The sequence below is a fragment of the Camelus ferus genome, chromosome 6 (assembly GCF_009834535.1).
Source record: "Camelus ferus isolate YT-003-E chromosome 6, BCGSAC_Cfer_1.0, whole genome shotgun sequence".
Lineage (NCBI taxonomy): Eukaryota > Metazoa > Chordata > Mammalia > Artiodactyla > Camelidae > Camelus > Camelus ferus.
In genome coordinates, this window is record NC_045701.1 from 28,621,812 (window position 1) to 28,648,601 (window position 26,790).

Sequence of the window (26,790 nt, forward strand, 5' to 3'; positions counted from 1 at the left end):
CTGTTTATATCCTGAGGTAAGCTTGTATCGCTATAAACTTCCCTCTTAGAACTGCTTTTGCTGCATCCCATAGGTTTTGGATCATCATGTTTTCATTTTCATTTGTCTCTAGGTATTTTTTTGTTTCCTCCTTAATTTCTTCAGTGATCCATTAGTTGTTTAGTAGCATATTGTTTAGCCTCCACATGCTTGTATTTTTTACAGTTTTTTTCTTGTAGTTGATTTCTAATCTCATAGTATGGTGGTCAGAAAAGATTCTTGATATGATTTCAGTTTTCTTAAATTTACCAAAACTTGCTTTGTGGCCCAGAATGTGATCTATCCTGGAGAATGTTCCACGTGCACTTGAAAAGAATGTGTATTCTGCTGCTTTCAGATGGACTGCTCTGTAAATATCACTGAAGTCCATCTCGTCTAATGTGTCTTTTAAGGCAGCAGAAAGACTGGCTTATGTGCTGGTTCAGAGGCAGAGGGGAGGAAACCATGCAGGTGGACCTGAGGGCAGTACAGAAGAGCCATTTTCTAGCACTGCTCTTTGGAAATAAGTACTTACCAAGTACCCACCACAGGCAGTGCTCTCTCCATGAGGCTAGAGGAAAACAAAGGACTAGTGGATTCAGGCTCACCCCAAGGAAAGTAGCTCCCTGGAGTAGAAAGAGTTCAAAGACCAGCAACCTTGTCATGGCTTTCCTCTGTGTGGACTGCGGGAGGTTACTTATCCATGAGACTTTGGCTCCACATAAGGAGGAAGTAAGAATCTTGTCTTTGTGCAGAGTTCTAAGAACTTTGTAAAGTCCAAAGCCTTGCTACTCAAAGTGTGGTCTGCTTGTTATAAATGCAGAGTCTCACACCCCGCTCCAGTCCTATGGAATTGCAAGCTGCATTCCAACAAGATAGTCCAGTGGTTCACGTGCACTTTAAAGCAGTGATCTAAAGTATACACAAATGTAAGTAGTAGCAGTTTTGAGAAGCTCATTTTCTAGTTGTAAAAATAAGGAAGTGGAAAATACAGAAAGGTAACTGACAGTGCAGAGCAGTAGGTTAGAAATGGCAAATGACCAGTACAGGTTGAAAAATCTCTGAGAATGGGATTGAAATGGAGGCTTAAATAAAGAACATGAGCTTTCTACCTCTAAGGAGAAGGGTGTTTCTCAGCAGACGTAGGTAGAGTAATAGGGTGGAATCAGGAAACTACAGGAAAGAGTGATGATATATTTGGGAAGAGTTGTATATGGAATTTATAGAAGATGAAGCTGGAAAGAGAAAGTGTAGGGTATATCCTTGTATACCAAGACTTGATCTTTTTATTCAAGAAACTTTACTGTCTAATCTGGGCCCTGCACCCTTGGACTTCACTCCCTATGACAGGGGGCTATGGTAAGTTTCAAGCAGAAGATACTATGAAGAAGAGAGACGTTTTGGGAGAACTCTGCTTTTAGAGATCATCTGTGTCATAATGAAAGAGATACCTCATAGACCTTTTGCTGTACAGAAACATGATTTGACCTTCAGAATGAAGAAGTCTATTATTAGGAATCTGTTTTATAATAGAATTGTACTGTATTACGTTAACACATTGTACTGCAGTATTATAGCACACTTCAATAACACAGAGACAAGATAATTGGGAAGCCCTTTCAGTTCTGTGGTGGCTCAGGAGTCGGGGGAAGGGCAGTTGAAAGGGAGTCAGTGTGCCATTCTTTGATGACAACAGCCCAGAGGCCTGCAGAAACCGTACAGCATCTCTGTTCTCTGCTTAAAGTGGAAAGAGGCGTGAGTCTTGCCTTGAGCTGTTAGGAAAAGCATCTGTTGAAAATAAAACATTTTGAGCATTGTAGACCCTCATGAAGCAGAATCTCCTATGTGTCTGTGTTCTGGTCACCAGCCTTGATTCAGGCCATTTATCCCAGTGGAGTTGTGCTGTACAAAGTTTTTAGCCCTTGAGGGGAAGGGATGAGGGCAGGCAGTGCAGTTTGTGGCTGGTTTTTCCCTCTGGGTTACTGATAAGTTGTCATCTCCATCCTCTTCTGCATCATGGATAATATACTCTTATCAGCCTTATTAGAATTTTCCTAATCATTGTTCCCTCCCTTGTTCCCTAGCCTGGACCATCGCAGCTCTCAGTGTTGTCACTAAAAGGCATCTGGAAGCTCAGAAGCTTCCACCGTGAAACCTTTGCTATTAGTCTTCTCTTTTATTCCATTTGAAGGAAAGGCAGCTAAAATCCTGAACATCCTGCCAAACAGAGCACGATGTCTGGAAGAGGCTTTAGGGCTAGTGTCCTGTGCTGCTCTCTGACAGGCACTCCCCTGGGGCACATGCCACCCTGCTCCAGCTTCGATGTCTGCAGGGGCAGCCTGAGAGGCTGTCCTGCTGTTGACCTGTCAGTGTTCGACAGACAGCCCAGCTCTGCTGGCGGCTCTTCCATAGGCAGCAGATGAAACTTACTTGCAGGCAGTGTCACTGCCATCTGCACACAAACGCGCTGCTACTGAGGGTCGCCCTGTCATCCTCTCTCTGGATGGGTACTATGCTTCAGAAAGTGGCTGGGGCAGGGAACGTGGCCTCTAGTTTCCTGTGTTTCCTCCAAGGCTTGTGACCATCTCAGTGCTGCCCCTGAACTCCATCTTTATGAGGCTTAGAAAATTCAGATTATTGGGGAAAACATGAGCTGCTGGATTGAGACTCTGAGATGCACCCAGGAATGGTCTGGGCAGCCATCTCACCACTTCCCCGCAAGATCTCAGTTCTTCCTTTGCTGGTGGTGATTTTGCTCTCCTATCTGTATTCAGTTCAAATTGGATGAAAAATAGATCCATGGTTTGGGTTTTCTGTAACTGGTTTCTTTCCAAGCTCCTGAATTATAGAAAGGTGACCTCCTGGCTGTCTCCCTTCCTAATCACAAAACTGTGTGAGGCTTTGTCACATAAGGCTTATCAGAACCCGGGGTCCTCTCTGCAGGACTTCAGTGTGTGTGTTCTTGCCGCTCCTTTCCCTCTCCTTAGGTGCGTGTAGGGAGGGAGTATTGCTTTTACCCTTTGTTTTTCCATCTTCTTCTCTGGTCTCATCTGAAGCTAGGGGTTAATTGAGTCAGTGTACTAAGTGCAAATCCTTGTGTGTGAGTCATTGTTCACAGTGATGCCGTGTAGCTTTTCCAGATGGATCTGTCCTTCCAGACCAACTCCAAGGAGCCATGTGGCTACTTGTGACAGGCAGCCCTTCTCCTCTAAGGGGCCTGGAGTGCTTTGTGGTCCTGGGTCTCCAGCTGCCTGATCTAGAGGCAGAGTGGTCAACTGCCCGACACTTAGGAAAATCATCTGAAAAGGGAAGGAAGAGTTCATCACAAAGCAAGTCATCAGAGATAAGAATTAGAAAGCAGGCCTCTGGGCCTCGGTCCCCTGCCCCCACCCGGCTTGCTCTAGACTGTTCCTCTGGCAGTATTGTCCACCTGCCGGCTCTGCATACTTCCCAGAAGACAGACCTTAAGCAAATTATTCCACTTGCTAGGCCTCAGTTTCCTCGTCTGTAAACTGGGTGTAATAATGAGCTAAATCTATAGAGCACTGAGCCCAGGGCCTGACACCTAGAAAGTACTTGATAAATATTAGCTGGTGTGGTTTATCATCATTGTTCCCCCTTATCTGGCCATCAAGCAGAATGGTAAAGTTACATGAGGTTGTAATGTCGCAAGTAAAAAAGTTCTAGAAGTGGAGAGCTTAGATGGAGCCTCTCCACCCGGGGAGGGGAACAGATTACAGGTATCCAGTTTTCAAGTATTCTTCCCCAAAAGACAGGGCTGGTGAGTTATGAGGATTAAGCTTTGTTCCCAGTCTTTTCTGAGTTTTCTCTCTTCTGGCTCAAGCCTTGGGTGTAGCTTCTCCTCTGCTGCTGGACAGAGCTGTCCCCGCTGTTCCAGCTTAGCCCCCGGGAGGTCCCTGACACTCTCTCCCTCCCATTGCTTTGACATCCTCGACTTTAGTTCCTGAGCCTGTTTTCACGCAGGCCCCAACGGCACAGCACTGCACTCTGTAACGAGTGCAGCCCTCGGCCCCAGGACAGAACCACTGTTTAAATCTGGGGCATTCGTCTCCTGTAGCCCTCACTCCCCCAACCCTTGCGCACTGACTGGCAGCTGGTCCGTGAGTCAGAGGGTGTGGAATCTTTTCCCATTTTGTCACTTGCCCTTCTCATAACCTTGGTCAAGTCTGTTAGCTCCTCAAGTCTTTAGTTTTATCTTCAGCAAAATCCTGTCCCCTCTGCTGTTGGCTTAGGAGCCATGAGGTTGCCCAAATTCCTTAGGAAAAATTGCTGTGCAAATATGACCTGTTTTCCTTTCTGCACGTATCTTACATTGTCCGGGGTTGGGGGGCGGGGATCTGTCATTAGGAAGTCATTCATATGACCTGAATTATTCAAAAGTCCTTGTTGGTTTTGAGTCTGCTGCTCACTTACTTCATCATTCAAGATATTCAAGAAGAAAGAAGAGAGACTTTCTTAAGATGTCCTACCTACTGACATTAGGGCTGGAACGCTTCATAATCGTGGCTCCAAGATCAAACTGCTGTGGTGGTACTTTTCTGGGTTGGATTACCCTCCTCTTCGGAAACCCAAGTTCTGTCTTAGCGCACACCATTCACTTTGCCGCATCCTGTTTGCCTTTCCCATTTCTATACGCTTCTGGTGATCAGGACAGTTTCTTCTCCTTCCTTCACATCTTCTCATAGCACAGAGCAGAGCCCTCTGTCCCAGTAGGGACTCGAGAAATTCTGCCAACAAGCAATCCTTATTCCACACTGGAGGCAGATTTCCAAAGATTCCTTATTTATAAAAATCTCTGTCCATGAAAGGGGACGGTTTCGCCTGTCACAGCCCAGAGTGCTATGCCAGAAGCCTAGCAGTGCTCAGGATGGTGAACGAATTGGTTCCTGTGTGATGGACCGGTCCACCTACCTGCCTGAGGGGCGAGGCCACCAGTCGCGGGCAGCTCTGAGAGGAGGCTCTCTGTACAGACGTCCCCTCCGTCGCTGGGATCTCACTGTAGCCCTCTGCCTTAGAAATGGCATTAGACGGTATCAGATAGTGTCCTAAATGAGTTCATAGTTTCTGGAAGCAGCCAACTCGGCTTGCAAGAGATGTACCTTTCACTTATGTGACTTATTTCTATGGAAACTTTGTGGCTTAGAAAACAGTATATAAATACTCCCTCCAGGAAGAGTACATTTTGGTCTTCGTCTCTATGAGAGACTGACTTACTTTTGAACATACATTCTCCCCAGATTGGCCTTTAAATTTCCCCTTGAATAAACACCAGGAGTGACACCGTTTTCCTTGCGGGGGCTCCGAGTCCTGCTTTAGCCACCAGCCTCCAAGCCCTTCCTCCTTTGCTGGGCACTCCTGACAGCCTCAGCTGCCCTCCAGCTGCCTGCCTTTCACATTTTCCCAAGTCTGGAATAATTAGTGCTTTCCCAGCTTGGCTGATTTGTTGGTCTACAATTATAATTCATAAATAGCTCACAAACAAGAATGCCCGACACTTTGAACTTCCACTTTGGGTCTGTTCTGCACTGCAAGGTTTTAATACGATGGGGACAGAAGAGAGCTTGGAGGGACGGTAACTGTAGGAGTGGAGAGTTTTCTACAGCTCCTGCCTGCTCAAAAATCTCACCTTCCTACTGAGGAGAGGATCATAGCACCAGGGTGGGGTTTGTAAACTGTATTTTGTAAATAAGCAGTCATCATGCCAGCATCCGAAACTTCTTACGCTCATGCTCTGAAAATGACAAGAACCATCAGACCTCTCGTTTCACTGGGGAAGATGCTAAGACCCAGAAAAGTTAGGCCATTTGCATCAAGTCATTCTTTAGGCTTCTTGTGTTGTTTAGTTTGGGGCAGTATTTAAAATTACCTGGGGCCTAAGAGCTGGAAGCAACCTAAGTGCCTATCAACAGATGAATGGATAAAGACAATGTGGTGTAAATATACAATGGAATATTATTCAGCTATAAAAAACGAAATTCTGCCGTTTGCTACACCGTGGATGGACCTAGTAGTGTGCTTAATGAAAGAGTCAGAGGAAGACATACTCTATGTTATTACTTATATGTGGAATCTAAAAAAATAAACGAGTGTATGTGCAAAACAGAAACAGACTCACAGATATAGACAACAAGCTAGTGGTTACCAGCGGGGAGAAGGAAGGGGATGAGACAGGGGTACAAGATTGAGATACGAGCTACTATGTATAAAATAGATAAGCAACAAGGATATATTGTACAGCACAGGGAATTACAGCTGTCAGTGGAATATGCACTGTAAAAATATTGAATCACTATGTTGTACACCTGGAACTAATATTATAACTCAGCTGTACCTCAATTAAAAAAATAAGTGTATCTCCAGAGATTAAAAAAATAAAATAAAAATTACCCAGGATCTAATATCAATTTTAACTAAGACACAGATAAAGGGTTTCACTTTTTCTCCTACGGTTTTGCTTTTCCAGCTGATAATTTGTTTACAGTTTGGACTCCACGTGGCCTCCTATTGTGGAGTTTATGTGCCAGGAAGAGAGACAAAGGATGCTGTCCTCTTTCCTCCTGCATCCCAGAGCTGCTAAGGAAGCACGGGGTCCACTTCCTCACAGCTTCCTGGGACGGTCCTGGGCTGACCGGGTTCTCTCCCCACCCTGCAGGCTTTGTGCCCATCTGCTCCCTGGGACTCTCTCAGATCGGGCGCATGAATCTCGGGACAGATGCCAGCACCTTCAAGTTTTATACCATGTGTGGCCTCCAAGAGGGCTTTGAGCCTTTTGCTGTCAACATGAACCGAGACGTGGCCATGTGGTTCAGCAAGCGGCTCCCAACATTTGTCAACGTGCCAAAGGACCATCCACAGATAGAGGTAACGTTCCACGTCGCAGGTGGCCCTGGCAGGACAGGGGAACCAAAGCACTAAGCTCACGCTGATGGTCCTGTGTCCAGGTGGTGCTTATCTAAGTCCACACCCTGGCTACCCCGGCCGCCTCCTCGCTGGCCCTCAGCGCTGTCATTGCAGGCACCTTAGTTGGGGCAGCTCAGTGGCATTTTACAAGTGATAACCACCTTGCAGATTCCACCTTGCAGGTCAATCCCCAAACCTTTGGGCCACTGTGTTTTCTCCAGACATTCCTAAACGGGTATTGTCAGAGTAACAGTAACCAGAGGCCTTAAATGTTGCTTTCCTAAAACAGTTCAGCCCCTGCACTCGGGATGACGGGTCCCAGGTGCGACCCTCCCGGGCTCGCGCCTCGTGTCTTTTAGGCCTGTTGAATCGCTGTAGAACCATTTCCAGCTCTTCGAGCGCAGGTGTGGTAGTTGTCTGTGATGCTCCCCACCTTGTGCAGGGAGCAGAGAGGGAGAGCAGTCTGGTTCGGGTTCTGGCTCTACATCTAGTCACCTTTTTTCTCTCATGGCGTAGGGGTGGGATGGGGCTGACGAGAGGTCAGACAGATCAGCTCCAAATCATTGAAGCCTTAGATCAATGGCTCGCTTCCACTAGACTGTAAATCTCCCTCACTCACCTCCCAGTCTGAATTCAACCAGCATCGACTCACTCCTTCCCTTTACCCCACACCCTTAAGTAGTAGAGACTTCAATTTCTCTGGTTCCTACCTGACCTTTACTTTAGATAGCTGGCTCATAAACCTTTTGAAAGTCATGAACCCCTGTGACAAACCAATAGAGTCTAGAGACCCTCCACTTAGGGAAATCTGCAAACTGCACAAAAATACACAAGCACGCTCATGCACCTCAGTGTAGGAACTGTTTTCTGAATTGCAGGGAGACATGCTCAGATCATAACAAAACTATTATTGTGAGTGTTGACTTCCTCTGCCCCCTTAAATACCCCCCAACATATGCTGCAAAAATCCAGCGTTAATCTTTCCTCTTCTAACCCTGCCCACTGCATTGCTTGTGCCCTGGAGCTAAGAATTTCTCCAGTATTTCCAGGAGCCTCTGTGCTCAGGCTGTGACTGTGGTAGAGGTGGGAAATGCGCTGGGAGGAGAGTCAGTGCCAAAGGAAACGCTGATGTCTCTTCTTGCGCTTTGGGCTTCCTGGTACCCTCTCCTGTAAGATATTCTCATGCCCGCTGACAAGGGAAGCCTTTGGAAAGATTTTCTTCTTCAGCCACTTGCCCTCTACCCAAAGGCCAGTCTCATCGAACACCACACTGCATCACCCCACTGCCTGGCACCCTTGCCCTTGCAGAAAACCCAGTGGGCATGTTTTAAAATCCCTGGGTTCCCCAGCCAGAGACAGATGTGTTCCTTTTTAAAGGGCAGGGTCCATGTAAGGATGGGTGTAACAGTTTGGTTATCACTCATGACAACTTCTGTAGTGCACAGATAGCCTTGACATAGGTAATGTCCATGAGAGAAGGAGGGACAGGATCAGGATCGGATGCTCAGCTGTGTCAGGTGAGGATCGTGGTGTTTCCAGGTCGTGAGGATCGACGGCACCATGGACAGCCCTCCGTGTCTCAAGGTGACCCACAAGACGTTCGGCACCCAAAACAGCAATGCCACCATGATCTACTGCCGCCTGAGCATGCCCGTCGAGTGCCACTCTTCCTTCAGTCACAGCCCCTGTCTGGACAGTGAGGCTTTCCAGAAAAGGTGAGGGCGGGCCTCCAGCTCTCAGAGAGCCTCACTATGTCTGCTGCTGGCTTTCTGTCTGTCTGCTTCTTCCTCTACGTCAGCACCACTAGAGCTTTGTGGGTAGGGGACCCTCTGCTTTCTGCCGGGTAAAGACACGAGGACATGTGTACACATGAGTACACACCTGTGCACGTGTGTGTGTGCATGCACGATGTATAATTAGGGGACCCATCTGGGTCACATCTGGTGGACAAGTTTCTGCTCTTTCTGAGCTCTGTGAGTCCCTAGCCTCCTTGCAACCTATAATTCATGTTTCTGCAGGAAAAAGAATGTAAGTGCACAAGAGCGGGGCATTTGTTGCCTTTCTGTGCAGTTTGAAGCTTCTGTTGGCAAACACTGCCTTCTCTGTGTAACTATGGCCAGTGTCCAACCCAGCAGCTGTTTGACTCATGAGTAATGTGACTTCTTCTTTCTTGATAAAGAATATGTTCCTTACTGTCTTTCTTTCTGTTAATGTCTGTTTTTAATCATTGATGGATGTCTTGCCCGGGTTTCCTGTAGAGCTTTATCATCTACCAAGCTTTAAACAAGCAACCCTGCTTGAGAACAGGATAGTGTATTCAGAGGAATCCCTGGCTACATTATTACAATCTCCCCAACCTCTGCCTTGCTCTAACTTCCATCTGGGCTAAAGGGCAAAAGTTGAAAGTCACAGCCCTGCCTGGCGGTAGCAGGTTACTAATGAACAAGTCCAGTTGGGGTCACTCACGTATAGGAAGTAGCCGGCTTCCTAAACTCGCCTTCATCATTCAGTAGAGATCAGTTACATGTCAGATTGTGGGATTCTCTGTACAGCTGAGGAACTAAAATGTGGATTATCTTCCCCCCAGGAAACAGATGCAAGAAATACTCTCTCACACAACAACAGTAAGTAAATGTGCTCTGTTATGGTTTTCATGATTTGATTCTTTGCTGTGCCTGGTAATATGCCCTTTACAGCAAAGATCTGTCGAGATATCCTCTTTAATTGCCAATTACTCTGTCTTTTTATATCCATCTTGATGCTTTCAGAACGCATCTATGGCATTTCTCAAGTGGAGGAAAGAAAGACAGTTATTCAGTGCAAACCCGAGCTCTACCTGGAGCAGCTAATTTGGCAGCATTGTGTACTTGTTGCCTGCTTGCCACCAGGGACCCAGCACTGCCTTTCTGATTGAAATGAACATCAGATGGGGGAGGAAAGGGTTGCTCTTAATTTAATCTTTTTGTTTGCTCTTTTGTGTAAACTTCTATGAATCAACTCTCCCATCTCTCTGAGCAGTGCCAGAATAATGTAGAAAGCAATCAAATGAGAAAAAGGAGCAGGGAGCCCGCCCAGAAGGTGGGGGCTGCTTTTGGTCCTTTCTCTGTAAGCTAAGCAGTAGTTAAAAGCAACACTTCCTAATTTCTTTCTTACTTTCTCTCTTTCATCCTTCTTTAACACCTGACAGAAAAAAACAAAAGACAAAAAACAAACAAACATCCTTTGGGAGAATTGCATGTTACCCCTTCTATAAAGTTATCCTGCAATCCCATGTTCATAGGTTACCTGTCAGGAGTGAGATTCTTGCCAGGGAACATCCCACACTCACTATGTGCAGGGCACGGCACTGGGCACGTTGTATCACCTTGCCTCTTATTTTGCACCACAATCCCAGGAGATGGACAGTACCAGGCACTGGGAGGCACAGAGAGGACAGGTGACTTGTCCAAGGTCACACCTAAGAGCTGCCAGTGCCAGCATTCGAGTACAGCCTTGTCTGGCTGACCCTTTTATCTTCCAAGCAAAAAAATAGGACCGACTAGAAATTATAGGGCTTCATTTAGAATAAATGTGCTCAGTTTCATAAAGGAAATGATGAAGCAGCCATTCACCTCAGTGCTTTAGTTGCGATAATAACACAGCGATACACTTCACAAATTGTTACAGTGCCTGCCAAGAACTCTGGTAATTTTCAGCCCTGCCTGTCATTCAGCCTGATGACCACACAAAGCACATTTGACCACAATGTGGGCTTTTTCTTTTGTAGCATCTTTTTTGAGACTTTATTAGAGATAATAATAATAATAATAATAACAATAACAACAACAACAACAACAACCTTCACTTCCCGGCAGAAGTGGAAAGCGTAGCCTGAGTTTGGTGACCCCCAATTGTTCTCTCTCTGAGGGCAAACAGGTGCCCAGCAGCCCTGGTACCCAGAAGAGCATTAGGGTCCTGTGCTGACCGTTCTGAGTGGCTGCCCCTGATCCCAGCAGCAGCATCTTCTGGGCAGAGGGTGGTAGATGAGACACCTGATTGTTTAGGTGCTGAAGCACACAGAAAAGGGAGAAATAAGGAAGCCAGCTTCTCTCGTCAGCCCTTCCCCCGGTCTAGCATTCAGTGCAGGACACCTCCAGAGCAGTGTGTGCTTTTTAAGAAAAGGAGGCCAGGTGAGCTCCTGCACTATTTCCTCCTCTTGAGCCCGCTCCCCCCAGCTGGGGGGGGAGGTCACTCACTCCCGCTGTGGTCTCTCTGCAGCAGTGCTACTATGCAATCCGCATCTTTGCTGGGCAGGACCCTTCCTGCGTCTGGGTCGGATGGGTGACTCCGGACTATCACTTGTATAGTGAGAAGTTCGACCTGAGTAAAAACTGTACCGTGACTGTTACTCTGGGGGATGAAAGAGGCCGAGTCCATGAAAGGTAAGGGGGCTCTCAAGGGGGCAGGGTTGGCCATCAGGTTCCTCACTCCCGTCCCCAGCAGTCTTTTTCCCTTCCCCCTCACACTTCAAACAAGGAAATAGTCCAGCCTCTATTATAATGAGAAAATGGCTTAAAACCCTTAAGTAAATTGGGGGTGGGGGGGAGCGGGCGGAGAGGGTAGATGATGGGAGGAGTGTTACTAACCAAAATAAAGGACAACTTCATCATGTATATAAGACATGACCCAGGGATAGGAGATACAGATGGACAATTGGGAAGTCTGGACTGCCTCTCAGACTCTTCTCTGTGATTTCTGGGCAAGCCCCAATTTCTACAATGTCAGAGCAAGACAGAGAGAAATCCACAGGTGCTTGAGAGAAGTCAATTCCAAAGAAATAAAAAGATGTACCGCATCACACAGCAACTGATCAACCCAGAACTCGTCCTCCCAAGAGTTCGTAATGCTGGAAGTATAAAGAACATAAAAGAGACTTAGAAAATTCATGAATAATAACCACTGACTAAAAATTAGGGATCCTAAGGGAAAATATGTTTTAGGCACACCCATACCTTCCCACTGGTCCACGGGTACCACCAGAGAAAGGACCCTTGGCCAGCGATGCCCCAGAGGTGACCCAGCAGACCATGCCTTATTTCCACCTAAGTGAGATTTCATAGAGTCTTTTCCCGTACAGGCTTGTATAGAAATGTAATAAGTTGGTTCTTGTGCTGGCCTTCATCCCTACAAAGTCAGGAATGTTTTGCAATCAGTGCTTATTAGGTGCTCCTGGCTCATCATAGACTAGTGTTCAGAGGTCAGGCACAACTGCTATGTCCCTAAGGACCACTGTGGGCAGGTGGTTAAGAGCACAGACTTTCCTGGGTTTTAAACTGGGTTCCAGTATTTACTAGAGGCGTGACTTTGGAGCAGTCACTTAACCTCCCTCGGTCTAAATTTCCTCAAATGCAAAATGAGAATTAGGATTCCAATCTCACATAGTATTGTGCGGATGAAATGAGATGATACGTAGAAGAATGTGTAGAATGGTACTTCGACCCAAGCACCCAATAAACATGACTGTTACCACCATTCCTGAATGTCCATTATGTTATGAGACCTGGAGTAGATGCTGTAACCAGAAGCAACACCTGGCTTAGTTAGAAAGGAAAGTACATGGCAGCAGCTGACCAACCCAGACTGCTCTTCAGCCAAAAGAACACAAAGGAGACGTTCCCATCCCGGTCGGGTCTGTTGTTCCATTTTGCTGGCTCTGCCATGCCAGACAAGATTATTTGATTTATCTGATCCTTGGTGACCACATTCATCACAGAAATTCACTGACACATTGGCACCTAGAATAAGACCTAGTAGGTGCTCAATAGTTCTTGGTTCTTTGCCTTGTGTGATAAGAAATATAAATACAGGATGAATTTTCAGATGTGTTCAGGCATTACAAATCTGGGCCCTTTAAAATATGACTGAAGTGTGGCATTTCATACTCCCTCAGCTTCAGTTCATTATTAATTGAATTCTGCAGTCATCAATGTACTTGGTGCCCTGACCACTGAAAAGCAGTAATAGGATGGCTGCGGTTTAACCTTACTGGAAACCTAGCAATGGCTCTGACTCTTTGGAAGGAACAATTTGCACTGGCCCTGCCTGAGGGCATCACACTGAGAAACCAGCCCGACTGATGCCTCAGAAGAGGAGGAGGGAGGGGGTAGGAGGTGAAGCAGTACTTCCAAAGGAGATTTGCAGTTGTCTGGAAAAGTGACAGACTTTTCAAACTGGAAAGAACCTGGGAGAGTTCTAGCGAAACTCTTGGCTTTCTAAGGCCAAATCAGATTAACCTTAAGATTAAAGGGCTGCTCTAGCATCAGGTGCAGAGCGGCTGTCTCTTTTTGCCTGAGACAGTTCACCTGATGCTACTTCAACAGATCGGGTCCCTCAGAGGAGCAGCACCAGAACTGGGCTCATGAGGAGACCGACTGGCTGCCTTTTGCCCGCAGCCATCATGAGGGGCTCTGGGAACCCCCGTGCCGCTCCTCCAAAGCCACCAGGGTTTGAAAACTTACCATTAGGAAATCAATCAGGTTTTGTTGCTTTAAAGGCATTTTGCTTATTGTAGTTGGCTTTTAAATCTTAAATGCCTAAGATGGAGTTTCCATTCTGGAGGTCGGTAGGTGGTGAAGAGTGCAAGGGCAGGACCCCGGAGCTGAGAGGGCGGGGTGGTACACATGAGGAGGTGGGAGGACATCAGAGACAAACTGTCTACCTGGCACATCCTCCCGGCCTAGGCCTGCCATCCTAGGGAATGCAGACCTGAGTTCTCAGCTGTCTCAGAGCCTTTTGCCCTGACACTGGCCTGGGACTCGACACAGATTTTGGTTCCTCCTCTTAGGCCAGATCCCTCTGTAGCCCAGCTGTGGCGGTCATCCTCTCTGTGCCTTTATTTCCCACCTCTACGGTGGGAATACTACCTCACCATTATCTGCTTCAGAAAGGCAAATTGACAGCGAGGCGGGAAACAAGTCACCTGACACTGCTTTTTGAAGCAGATCGACCGCCACGTTCCTACACAGAGTGTTTCATGCCCAAGGGAACTGGGTTGAAGCTGAATGATTTTATTTTAGGAAAAGAATTCCTGGGGGCTGATTGGAAAGCTTCCTTGGAAGCTCTGGGGGCCTTTCGTTCCTGAGTCTCGAGTGCGAACTGCTGCTGTCTGGTTCTGAGCCCTTCCCTCCCTTTGGCTTGCAGTGTGAAGCGCAGCAACTGCTACATGGTCTGGGGTGGGGACGTTGTGGCCACATCCCAAAGGGCGAGTCGCAGCAACGTGGACCTGGAGATCGGCTGCCTCGTGGACCTGGCCATGGGCATGTTGTCCTTCTCGGCCAATGGGAGGGAACTCGGCACCTGCTACCAGGTAGGGGGTGGCTTCTGGAGCCAAAGCAGCGGCATTCCCAGCCTGGGTGCTCAGGACTCTGCTCCTCAGTCTTCTCCATAATTGGCATCCCCACCTCTGTGTGTAGAGTTAATGCACCCATGTGGTCCAGAGCCATCTAGGACTACAAGCAAGAGCAAAGTGACTTCATTTTATTCAGAGGGGGGAAAAAATCTCACTTGAGGAAACTCCTGTGTTCAAAACATACACCTATAAAAACTGATTAACTTGCCAGCTAGTGTTCCCTTTGCAAAGAGGTTATTCTCGTTCAGTACGGATTTTTTACAGGGTCCTTTAAAAATGTATTTACATAAATAATGTATTTCTGTCTTTCATTGACTGTGAACTTCGATAGAACTACTCGGGGAAGCCATCAGTTACACACACATAGGTTTACCTGTCATTAACCACAAGAAGCCTGATCTCCTTTCAGCCGGATTTTCATCTTTGATGGCCAAGTAAGCTTGGAAAGTACTACATACTGTAACCTCCTTTGGAAGGTTTGCAGTGAGCATGAGTACAGGAAACCTTTCAGAAATGCTTCAGAATGAAACCTAGCCAAGCATTTCTCATATTAGTTAACCAAGAAAAGGCTTTTTTTTTTTTAAACTTCAACAACTAGTAGTATTCTATAAGCCTGGAGTTCTACAGGGCATACCATGGAAAAGACTAAGTTAGGGAGTAAATTTCTGTATTAAACCTTCTTGACATAGAGAATGGAGAGCCTCTTATACATGTGGCTAGAATGTTATCTGGGTTTAGAGAATAACGTCCTGCGCCTATTGAGAGTAATCAAAGAAATGTTTATTACAGAGAGATCTTAATTTTGAAACAAAAAAAGAATTCTGGGTGGAGAGAGCAGAGTGTGTAGGTGGAAAGAATGGCACAAGAAGTGTAATGGGGCAGGGGTGGTGGGGCATAAGGTGTGTTTGAGGAACGATGCTCAGAATAGAATGGGTGACGGTGCATGGTCACAGATTTAGAAAGGGGGTATTGGTAAGAAACGAGTTGCTCCTGAAGGGCCCTGACCAGGACCGTGGCAGGCTTAGCTGACTACAGCAGATACAGAGCATTCTGCTACTTGGTAAATGGGTGAAGCCCAGAAAAGCCCCTTGGCAGTCATTTGGCCTGTGAATGGAGAGCTGGGGGTATGCAGAGGAGAGAAGGTAGCTGCCCCAAACCTGAAATAGTTGGTGACCGAAAACAGATGGACAGAACCCTTCCTGGGGGCCAAGGACGGCCTGCTGGCATGGAAGCCTTTTCCTGAACTCAAAAATCAACACGTGAGAGAGATAAATGCAGATAGAAAGGAAAGTTGCTTTTAATCAGAATGCCGGCAGTCTGGGGAGATGGTGGCCTCAGTGTCTCCCAGAGACCGTCTCCGAAGGTTCTGCTCAGCCATGACAGTTTTAAAGGGAGAAGGGGAAGTAATCACAGTTGATCATTGAGATGAGGGGTCAGTCATTACCATCCCCCACTGTGTGCGGGTTTGTGGGCTTCTCATGATCTCTCCAGATGCTGTATTGTTCACAGTTTGTCCACGAGAGTACTGATGGGGAGCTAGGGAAGAGATCTGGTCATCTGTTCGTTATTCTCCATTCCCACTTCTGTGATCTATGGAGAAAACCAATAGATTAGGCACTCCGTTGTGTGATCAGAAGACTTGAAAAGTAGGGGGAGGGGGCAGTGCCTGGTTTAAAAGTTAGTTATAATGTTGCTAAAGGGACAAGGCAAACGGGGTTTCCTGGGGAGGGCAGTTTCCTGCAAAGAGCCGCCCCCCAAGCCCTGTCCAGCCCCTCCTGCAGTGGGTAGCCCTCTGCACCTTCCCCTCCTCCCCTGGGAAGAAGTGGCGTCATCAGCTGGGACCCAACCAGCCACTCCCAGAAAGGAGCCTTTGCAAAACCAAGCTTTGAAGCAGAAAGTAAGGCAGTAATTTTTCCAGTACTTTCCCAGGAGTCCACCTCCCCTCCCCTGCCCCAGTCCCCTGAGGGGGTGCTTATAGACATTACTGCTGTCCTTCAGAATCCATTAGCTTTTTCCCATTAACTTTTGAAATGAGTTTGACTAAGGGGTCCTCCCTGAGCTGCAGAGAGCTCCAAAAAAAAAAAAACCACTTTTAAGGTACCTAAATAAGTAAGTAAATAAACAACCTATGGTGTTTGCAGCAGCAGTGATTCACCCACTTCAGGAAAGAGCCCATGATGGTGAGAGTGAGATGGCACAACAAAGACCAGGATACCGTGCCATTTGTACCCCGTCTTTCACAGCGGTTCCTGGATGGTGCCGGGCTGGTCATTTGTCTTCTCTGAGCTGCACGTTAGCCCTGGCCTCGCTCCCCGCAAGATGCCTGCCGTGCCTCCATGCATGTAAATCCTGATGGCTCTGCTCAGTGGTTCCAATCCCTTCCCACCCCAAGGTGGGAACGGATGTCCGGACTCTGCGCAGGGACCCTGGGGAGGCTCCCCCGCAGCCACCCACTGCTCATTCCCCGCGAGACAGTAACGTGTCCAGCTGTGCGTCTGGTCTCCTGGCAGTGGGATGATTGTTATTCTGCGGCTGTAGCCATTTTCATTTTTCAGTTATCTCGGGAGGAGCAGGGCAGCAATATTTATACACTGGCTTTCTATTTGGAAAGGACCAGTAACCAAAATAATGAGAGAAGGATTCTCTCAGACAATGTTTCCAAGCCTCCCCATTAAATACTGCTACGCAATTGGAAAAGCTTTTTCTGTCTCACTTAATGTAATCATGGGAGAAATGAGAGAGGAAATGTATGTTCAAGAGATACTCCTCAGTGCCTGCCCCTCCCACCCACCCTCCGTCCACATGGCTCTGAGAACAGAACCAGCTAGAAGATTCAGTATTTCCAAGAGGGGCTGCTTTTCAATTCAGGCTAGTTCCTATGCCCCGACCTTCACATGTGACTAGACAGAGAATGTCTATTATTGCAAAGACAAAATAGATCAGCCAGTGATAAAAGGTACCTTAAACACAAAGGGAAGAAAGGCCATGCATTTCATGGCAGCCTCCAATCTGGGCTCGCTGCTTACTCCGTTAGAATGCACACTCCCCATCTAGAATGTGAGCTCCTTGAGGGCAGAGACCGTCTCCCCTCTCTCTTGTTCGCTGCTGCCTCCCCTGTGCACGAAACAGCACCTAGCACCTCGTACTCCTAAGTATTTGTTGTCAAACTGACCAAGTCAGCTGGGAAGCCACTGTATTCATTTTTTAGTTGCTGCCTGACAAGTTACCATGAAATTAGCAGCCAAAAGCAGCATCCGTGTGTCACTTCACAGTTTCTCTAGATGTGGCCAGGTTCTCTGTCCAGGTTCTCACAAGGCCAAAATCAAGGTGTCGACTGGGCTGAGCTGGCTCTGTTGGGAGGCTCTGGGAGGAATCCCCTCCAAGCTCACTCACACTGTCGGCAGGACCCAGCTGGCGTTGTGGGCTGCGGCTCTGGGCGCCCCGTTTTCTCGCTGCCTGGCTCTGGGGAATGCCCACATTCCTTCTCACGAGGCCCCTTCCACCCTCAAAGCCCACAAGGGCACGTCCGGTTCTTCTCGTGCTTTGACCCTCTCTGACTTGCCCTTCTGCCCCCGGCAGGAGGAAACTCCTGCGTTTTAAGGGCTCATGCAGTTGGATTAGGCCACAAGCGTGTTCTGTCGGAAGGTCAGCTGGTAAGTAGCCTTCCTGACATCTGCAGAATGCCTCTTGCCCTGTGACGTACACGGTCCCAGGACCAAGCCCAGGGTCAGGAGGGCAGTCTAGGATTCCGCTTACCACACCACCCGTTCTGTTTCTCTCCTGAGTACGCCCATCAGGAGCTCACACTTGTGTTTTCTTGTTATTTTGGTGACTGAAGAGAAATTTCCATTGTTTACCATGGTGGAAGTGTACTCTGCACGGTAGAAATAAACCTGTCCCAGGGTGTCCATCCTAAATGCTTTCAAAGACCTCCTCTCTGCAGGGAGGCTTGAGGAGGGCCCTGGCGTTTGACTGGGTAGCTTGTGAAGTTTGCAGGGACCAGTCCTGAGGAATCTATAAACACGCCACCCTCTTCAGCTGATTTGGCTCAGTGTCGGAAGCCTCCGGCTGAATGCAGTTCTCTCTCCCTGTGAGCGCAGACTCGAGGGCTTCTTGCTGGTCCAAGTGAAGTTTTCTCAGCCTCCAGACCTCTGTTGGCCTCGGGTTGCAGTGGCACGAGGTTCACACATTGTTCTAGATGTCCCATGTTGGGCCTTTGAGAAATCAAGGGCCAGCCCAGGGACGACTCTTGCCTTATGGCCGAAGTTACACAAATCAGAATTTCCCTTTGTGTCTCTCACCATGGCATACCCAGAGCCTGGCACAAAGCAGGTGCATGACAGGCAGTGAATAATTGTTGAATGTCCTCAGCAAAGTTTATTTCAGACACAGCCGGGCAGTTCTAGCAGTCCGTCCCTACATGTTATGTTGGTCTTCGGGGTAGCATCCTTTCATATCATCCGTGGGTACCTGACGTACCTGGTGTAAAGCAAATGTTCACGTGGGACGCGTGTGCGCACTGCAGTGTGCTGGAATGACATCTGCCGACCACAAGTCCGGGGCTTAACCAATCTGCCCTCTTCACCGTGAGCAGATGACAGCACTGGACAACACAGTCTTTTATGGCACTTCCAGCCATTAAAAGGTGCGTTTATAAACCTTATGTTTAGATGCACTGGGGAAGTTCATTGTTTAAAAGCAGCCTGTAACACATATCCTAACCAAAAGGAAAATCACTGTATTCCTTTTCTGTTGCCTCGTAACAAATCACCACAAACTCAGTGACTGAAAACGTCATACGTTTACTGTCCCACGGTGTCCAAGGGCCAGAAGTCAGGGCCCAGCTTAGCTCAGTCCCCTGCTCAGGATTTCATAAGGCTATAGTCAAGGTGTCAGCCAGGCTGCATTCTGTTCTGAAGCGCAGGGTCCCTTCCCACGAGGAGCTCCTGTGGTTATCAGCAGAATCCAGTTTCTTGCAGTTGTAGAACTGGGGCTCCATTTCTTGTTGGCTGCAGCCGGGGGCCGACCACTCTCAGCCCCATGAGACCCTGGACCCCTTGTCACGTGGCTCTCGCCCAACACAGCAGTTTCTGTCTCTGGGGTCAGCTGGAGAAGCTTCCTCTCCAGTCTGCTGTGAAGGAGTCTTACATGATGCAACCTAACCAAGGGAGTGACAGTTCTTTCACTTTTGCCTTATTCTGTTTTCTAGAAACAAGTCAGTTTCTAGGAGAGGGGATTGTACATGAGGTCACTCACTGGGGGACGCTTGGGCTGTATGTTCACAGTGCCCAGCATCCCCGAATCTGACGCGTTGGGAGAGTCGTGAGAATGTCCTAATGTCTAAATTTGCTTAAAGGCAAAGGGCTTCAGTTGGTGGAATCAGAGTCCCATTTCTTCTTCTATGGTCCTCCAAGTCTGATCAAAGCCCTCCATCAAAGTGAGCAAGTAACAGGTAGAGCTCCTGGTGTCACAAATACACAGATCCACGTGCCTCATCTAAATGGCAGCTGAAAGACAGCTGGTGAATTCAGCACCATTTAATGTAAGAACTAGAATCACGAAGAGGGAGGAAAGGGTGAAGAGAAGTCCAGGGGAACCAGGTGAGAAGGAGAGGTTTTGCAGGAGACAGGCGCTGCAGGGCAGCCTCCTCAGGTTACCCTGGGGAAGTACCCCATGGTCCCTGCCTGCAAAGTGGGCTCTCGAGTGGGAGCACTTCTCCCTTCGAGGGACATTTGGCAACCTCTGGAGACGTTTTGGGTTGTCACGATTGTGGTGGGGGTGGGGAGTACGATGGACGTCTTAGTACGCAGAGGCCAGCGATGCTACTAATTGTCCCCAGTGCACAAGACAGCCCCCCCACACTTACCTGGCCCCAACACCAGCTGTATCAAGGCTGAGAAGCCCTGCTGTCAGTCCCCGGGCTCACCTGACCAATGTCCATGTGCCTTCAGAAATAGTAGTGAAGTCACTGCACTGCCTTCAGTTGTCACCTTCCATGGGTAGGAGTGATGACGGAGCTGCCCGTGGCCAGGGGTCTCCATGCTGTGTGAAGAGCCAGCATCTCACGTTATTCTGTGACCAGAGCAGTCATTGCCTGTGATGGCAAGTTGGTAGCTCCCACCAGAGGAGGCTGCTGGCTTCAGTTACCTGAGAGAGAAAATGAAATGACACAAGGTGGTTCAGTCCCGTGTGGAGAGAGAGGAAGAGGAGTGTTTAAGGTAGTGAGCAGTGATGGCATCTACCAGCAGGCACCAGGTCCCTGGGAATTTCTGAGCAGTGGACAGTGACCAGCCGGTTAACTGTCCTCTTTCAGCTCGAGTTAGAGTGAGGGCATTGATTAAAACACCCCTGATTTCACCTCCTATGACTTTATAATGCTGAGCAAACCTCTCCATTTGTTTTGGTTTCCAGGTGGAGCCCAATACCAAAGTGTTTCCAGCGGTCTTCCTGCAACCTACAAGCACCTCTTTGTTTCAGTTTGAACTTGGGAACCTGAAGGTATTTATCTGTCCCCTCGTCTAATGGCTATGACGTGAGAAGGTGCCCTAACCACTTGCAGGGAAAAGCTCAGGCCCGAGAACACAGGGAATCTGTCACTTCTTGCTTCTCGTATGCCCCCGGGACCCCTCCACTTGCCCGTGAAACTCACACGACAGGACATAGGTTCCCGCTTTCCCCTGCTCCCACTTCTCCTGGTGCTGAGGGAAAGAATGCTCGTGTAAACCCGTTACACAAGGTCTTAACTAATGCTGGCAAAGCCCTCGTTGGTCCCTGTGTTACCGAGCCCAAACTCGTTCTGCTCGCTACACAGCAGGCCAGTAAATTGGGAGACGAGGTGTTGGGACAAGTAACGACTTTATTCAGAAAGACAGCAGGCCAAGAAAATGGCAGACTAACGTCCTAGCGAACCACCTTCCCCAAGTTAGAATTCAGGCTCCTTTTTTCTTTTTTAAACACATATAAATCTTTAATCTCACAAAACTACAGATATACAACACGTATTTTATATGTAATAAAAATATAAAACTATGTAGTAGAAAAAAGCTCACTAAATGCCTGATAATGGCTGGCTCTGGGAAGAGGGGGGATGTCAGGGAAATGAGGGATGATGGATGGTAGGAGAACTCAACTTTCATTGCAGTATTTCATTTGGTTTATTAGTGAAAGGTTTGAGCAGTGGGTACAGCTGCCTGTTTATTATATTTTAATATTTGAAAATTTAGAAGAACGGAGTTCTGTTAAAAGTGAAAGACAACTATAGAGAGAGAAAGAGGTTTGTTGACCAACAATTCTAACCAAATAATAGGTCTGTTTTTTCCCGGCCATGAACACCACACTAGTGTGTACCTCATACATTATGAAAGTCCTAGCCTTCAAGTTTTTTTTTTTTAATCTTTTTACTCAGTTTTCAAGAATTCAGGCTCCTTTTATACTAAGGGGGGAGTGGTGGTTGGTTGTTGCCAACTTCTTGGTGTCTGATTCCTTTGTTCTTGCAGCTGTCCCTGTGGGTCAGGTCCTGGTGTCCCTGTAAACTTCCAACAAAACAAATGCTATTTTCTGTTCTGCAACTTTTTATCTTTATATGAATGGAAAAGTGTTAATGCTCTTAAAAGTCAGCGCCTTGCGAACAGGCCCTCCTGTATATTTCAGGCTGTAGGCAACACTCTTTTACAAAAGGCGCAGAGCCAGCAAGAAACAGAGCACAGGGTTAAAGCCAAAGGAAGATCTAAGAAGGAGTCAGATTTGTTCTTTTGTATCACGCCTAGATACATTGTCTCTCTTTGACATGTACCAATCCTGTTGGTCGCGACAGTCCAGGTGCATTATCCAGCCACTGAGGAGCTCTGTGTTGCCCGTGTGTCCTCCTCTCTCATGCCTCTCTGCCTTGCCCCAGAACGCGATGCCCCTGTCTGCGGCCATATTTAAGAGTGAAGAGAAGAACCCAGTCCCACAGTGCCCTCCCCGGCTGGACGTCCAAACCATCCAGCCCGTGCTCTGGAGCCGCATGCCCAACAGCTTCCTGAAGGTGGAGACGGAGCGGGTGAGCGAGCGCCACGGCTGGGTGGTGCAGTGCCTGGAGCCCCTGCAGATGATGGCGCTCCACATCCCGGAGGAGAACAGGTAGTGGAGGGGCCCGTGGACGTGGGGAGGTGGGGCCCGGCCAGCCGGAAGGCAGGGAGGAGCATCCTCGTTGACCAAGGGCCCGAGATGACGGCTCATTTCACCCAGGGCTCGGTTTCTCTTCTTCCCTTTCCCTACTTTCGCTATTCGCTCAGAAACAGCGGGGTGTTCACAATGACGTGCCTGCCACGGGGCCTTTCCTGTAGCTCCAAGTGCCTGCACTCAGGAACGTTTCCATGCCTTTCGTCAAAAACCGTAGTGAGACCCAGCAATATGTGTTATTGATGGCGAGAAGGGGAAGAATGAGGCGTGCCTAGCTTGCTTGGAGAACCACAAATCAGGCTTCTGGTCCCACCTTGTTAGGAAGCCCTCTTGGATGCCACCATTCAGTTCCAGCACGATCACATTCTGGCTGTGTGGCCTTGAGTGAATTAGTCGTGCACTCCAGGCCTCAGTCTCCTCCTCAGTACCATGAGATAAGTGCCACCCAGAGCACTGCTGGGAGGAGGGGGAAAAAAAGAAATCATGTTGATAAAATCTAGTTCAGCTTCTGTACCTAGTAAGAATTACATAAGTTTTGTTTTATGGATGTTGTTACCCCTTGGACTAAAAATTTAACATTCTAGAGGATGGAGGCATTTGTCACCCACGTAGCTCCCGTTTAGGTATTCCGCTGGATCCTCTGCAGCTGCCGGAGGAGGAAGTGAGCCACAGTGAGGAGTAAGACAAAGTGGAAAACCTAAGCAAAGATGTGAGGCCACGCCCTGGGCCCCTGCAAACAAGGGAGTAATACACAGGCAGATAGATCTGTAAAGTCAGGATGGATAAAGGGATGCCAGCCCATCTCAGATTGGGAAGCGTCCCCTCTCTGGACAGGAGTGCAGGGGTGTGTGTGTTTCCAGGAGAGGAAAAGCCCCGTAGCTGATGGCAGAGTGGAGATGATGCGGACGCTGCAGAGGGAAGACTGGGGGAGGGCTCCTGCTGTGTCTTCTGAGGCGCGCTTACCTCAGGAAACGAGGATCCCCTGAGTCTAGAAAGAAGAGGACCAAGTCACCTCTGTCACGTCCCCGAATGTTTTCAGTTTTAAGATTTGTTTTTTTCCCTAATAATAAGGACTTTCATTTTTGATAAGCTTGTGTCTTTCAAGTCTTACAGACTTTTGAGACCCTTGTAGTTAGAAGTGGTGGATGATCAGGAGCTGAGATACGGACGAGAACTGGGAGAGGAATGATAACCTGTCAGGGAAGGTGGGACAGAGACTCCTCCAGGCTCCCAGCCCCTCCGCCTTCACTGGGTCGGGTGCAATCCCTGGGGATTCAGAGAGCACGCACTCTGCTGAATTCCGGCCCGTTTTTCTCCCTGGCTTGTCCCGCCCTCAGGTGTGTGGACATCCTGGAGCTGTGTGAGCAGGAGGACCTGATGCAGTTCCACTACCACACGCTGAGACTCTACAGCGCCGTGTGTGCCCTGGGAAACAGCCGGGTGGCCTACGCCCTGTGCAGCCACGTGGACCTCTCCCAGCTCTTCTACGCCATTGACAACAAGTACCTCCCCGGCCTCCTGCGCTCTGGCTTCTATGACCTGCTCATCAGCATCCACCTGGCCAGCGCGAAGGAGAGGAAGCTGATGATGAAGAATGAGTACATCATCCCCATCACCGGCACCACCCGGAAAATCCGCCTGTACCCCGACGCGTCCAAGAGGCATGGGCTCCCTGGGGTGGGCCCAAGAACGTGCCTCAAGCCAGGGTTCAGGTTCTCCACCCCTTGTTTCGTCGTGACCAGCGAGGAGCACCAGAAGCAGAGCCCTGAGATCCCCTTGGAGCTCCTCAAGACGAAGGCGCTGAGCATGCTGACGGAGGCCGTGCAGTGCAGCGGGGCTCACATCCGGGACCCCGTCGGCGGGTCTGTGGAGTTCCAGTTTGTGCCCGTGCTGAAACTCATTGGAACTCTGTTGGTCATGGGGGTATTTGACGATGAAGACGTTCGGCAGATCCTCCTCCTCATCGACCCCTCTGTGTTTGGGGAACACAGTGCAGAGATGGAGGAGGGGGCAGAGAAGGAGGAGGTGACCCAGGTGGAGGAGAAGGCTGTGGAGGCTGGGGAAAAGGCCAGCAAGGAGGCCGGCAAGGAGGCTCCCGTCAAAGGCTTGCTGCAGACCCGGTTACCGGAGTCTGTCAAGCTGCAGGTAACTTCCTGGCCTTGGGAAGAGCTGGGGAGGGAGACAGCGCAGCCTGGCAGTGAGGCTGGGACTGTGGACACTGGCCTAAACGTGGAGTGCTCAGGGAGAAGGGCCCACTGGGCCTGCTTGTTACTGAGCTGGAAGCTACTCCCTAAGTCTCCCCAAAGCACAACAAAAATACCAGCCTTCATCAATAAGGCACGTGCTCTAGAATTGTTTTTCTAGTACCAGTGATGGATTTGCCCTGATCTTACCTCTTATCCTTTGGGACTAAAGGGCTCATTTATGAGATCTTGTCTGGAGACAGGGAGGAGCCTCTGGCTGTGGAGGAGAGCAAAGGAATTAGCATTGTAGGATAACCACACTCATGCCCCACTCTCACTTGTGGCCATGCTCTGATCACCAGACTCGCGTGGACCTGCCACACTGGCACTCAGAGAAGCTGCCATCTGAGCTAGGAGCTCTGCTCACTTAGAGCTGCCCCCTTGGCATCACCTGGGGAAACCCAGTGTTTCCTAAAACATAGTCTTCCCTGATGTAAGCTCACATTGATGATGCACTGAAAATGATGCTAGCTTTTGTCTTCGCAGCACTGTGAAAAGAGAAATGAAAATAAATAGAGAGAAAAAAAAAGAAAAGAAACAGGAGTCTGTCTCAGCAGAGTGAGCCTGGTTCGGGCACCCCTGGATTTCAACCCCTGCTCCTTGGCCGCTTGCCAGCTCAATAAGTTTGCTGAGTCAGTCAGCCCACCAGTCTTAGCTTTATGATCTGTAAAATAAGGCATAACATTAAAATGTATTTTTATAAAATATAATACGAAATATATGTTATCATTAAACATTATAACAGAGTAATCTGCAGTTGAAGCTGTCTTATTCAGTGTGATGGGATTGGTAAGTGGTCAGGTCATCAAATATTGAGTATAGAGAAGCATAGTAAGTTTTATATATATACCTTAGGTGTTTTATTAAAATATAGAAATGTGCTACTCTGATGGAGGACCAAGACCTTTTCTTCAGTGTGAGCCCCTGATTGGCACATGGAGTCCTCTCTTTTCCAAGTTTCCAAGTGCAGATAAGATCAGTTATAACAACCCTAAAGAACTGATCACAGAAAAACAGAGCCGATAAACAAAAACAGTGAAAGGTGGGGAGGGAAACGAAAGCCTCAATTTCCCATCGTCCAGCACCAGAGGATGCTGTCCAAGGGTGACGCCTGTCACACACCACCCACAATTGCCAGTTTGGGGTCTTTAAAGCAGGCTGCAAATTCAGAGGTAATTGGAAGGCAACCTGAGTGAAGAATGCATCTAGATTTTTATGTCTCCCATTTTTTTTAATTTGTCTAACTCACATTCAATTTTAGGCTTCAAAAAAAACAAACTTGGCTTTCACAGATGTTCCCTAGTCGTTCAACTTGGTTTTCCTGTTTCATTGACTCATGTGACTTCTAATTTAATGTCATCATTATAATCACAAGTATGATGGGCATGAGCTCCAGGTTCCAGTTTACCTGGCGGGAGCAGAGGTGTGCAGATGTGCCAGAGACTGTCCTGCTAGGTGAGAGCACCCCACCACCAGGGGCCTCGTCTGTGCCTGGACACACCAGACAGTGTCCTGTAGTCACATGTGAGGGGTTGAGTGGAGGTGGTTTAACAGAACTTCTGCCTTAGCAAAAACACAAGGAGCACACATAGAGTATGGCAAGTGCTTGGCACAGGGTCTGGCAAATAGTGCTCAGCGAGGCATGGCTATTGTTTTCCTTGTTAGTACAAATTCTAACAGTGATAAGATCAGTTATAACAACCCTAAAGAACTGATCACGGAAAAACAGAGCCGATAAACAAAAACAGTGAAAGGTGGGGAGGGAAACGAAAGCCTTGATTTCCCATCATCCAGCACCAGAGGATGTCAGGAAGGACTCACAGGTGCCGCTGCGGGGTGGTTTCTGTGCTGAGCCGAGAGCCCTGGGAGAACCATCTCCTTCAGATGCTGTTCTTCCTTTCCATAGGCAGACATGTCTTTAATGAGCTCATTTTCCTGTTGTCTCCTGGCCTCAGCGGTGAAGAGCTGGTCCCTGGGGTCAAGTACTAATCCAGAGTCATCCAATAATGGCCAACTTGAATTTAAGTAATAGCTCTATGGTTACTGTGTGACACTGAG

At 48.3% G+C, this 26,790-nt stretch overlaps 1 protein-coding gene across 12 annotated transcripts in view; it reads left to right on the top strand.

The window, feature by feature from the left end:
* RYR3 (ryanodine receptor 3) overlaps positions 1-26,790 on the top strand; it is a 499,181-nt gene that overhangs the window by 308,424 nt on the left and 163,967 nt on the right. For 9 of the 12 annotated variants that reach the window (XM_032481566.1, XM_032481567.1, XM_032481577.1 and 6 more), the window contains 8 exons: positions 6,692-6,900; positions 8,479-8,654; positions 9,527-9,563; positions 11,197-11,360; positions 14,119-14,284; positions 20,738-20,824; positions 22,221-22,447; positions 23,827-24,634. In XM_032481566.1, coding sequence (XP_032337457.1) covers positions 6,692-6,900; positions 8,479-8,654; positions 9,527-9,563; positions 11,197-11,360; positions 14,119-14,284; positions 20,738-20,824; positions 22,221-22,447; positions 23,827-24,634 — 1,874 coding nt within the window. The remainder of the gene's footprint in view (positions 1-6,691; positions 6,901-8,478; positions 8,655-9,526; positions 9,564-11,196; positions 11,361-14,118; positions 14,285-20,737; positions 20,825-22,220; positions 22,448-23,826; positions 24,635-26,790) is intronic. The other 3 variants (XM_032481570.1, XM_032481572.1, XM_032481576.1) reach the window with 1 other exon arrangement.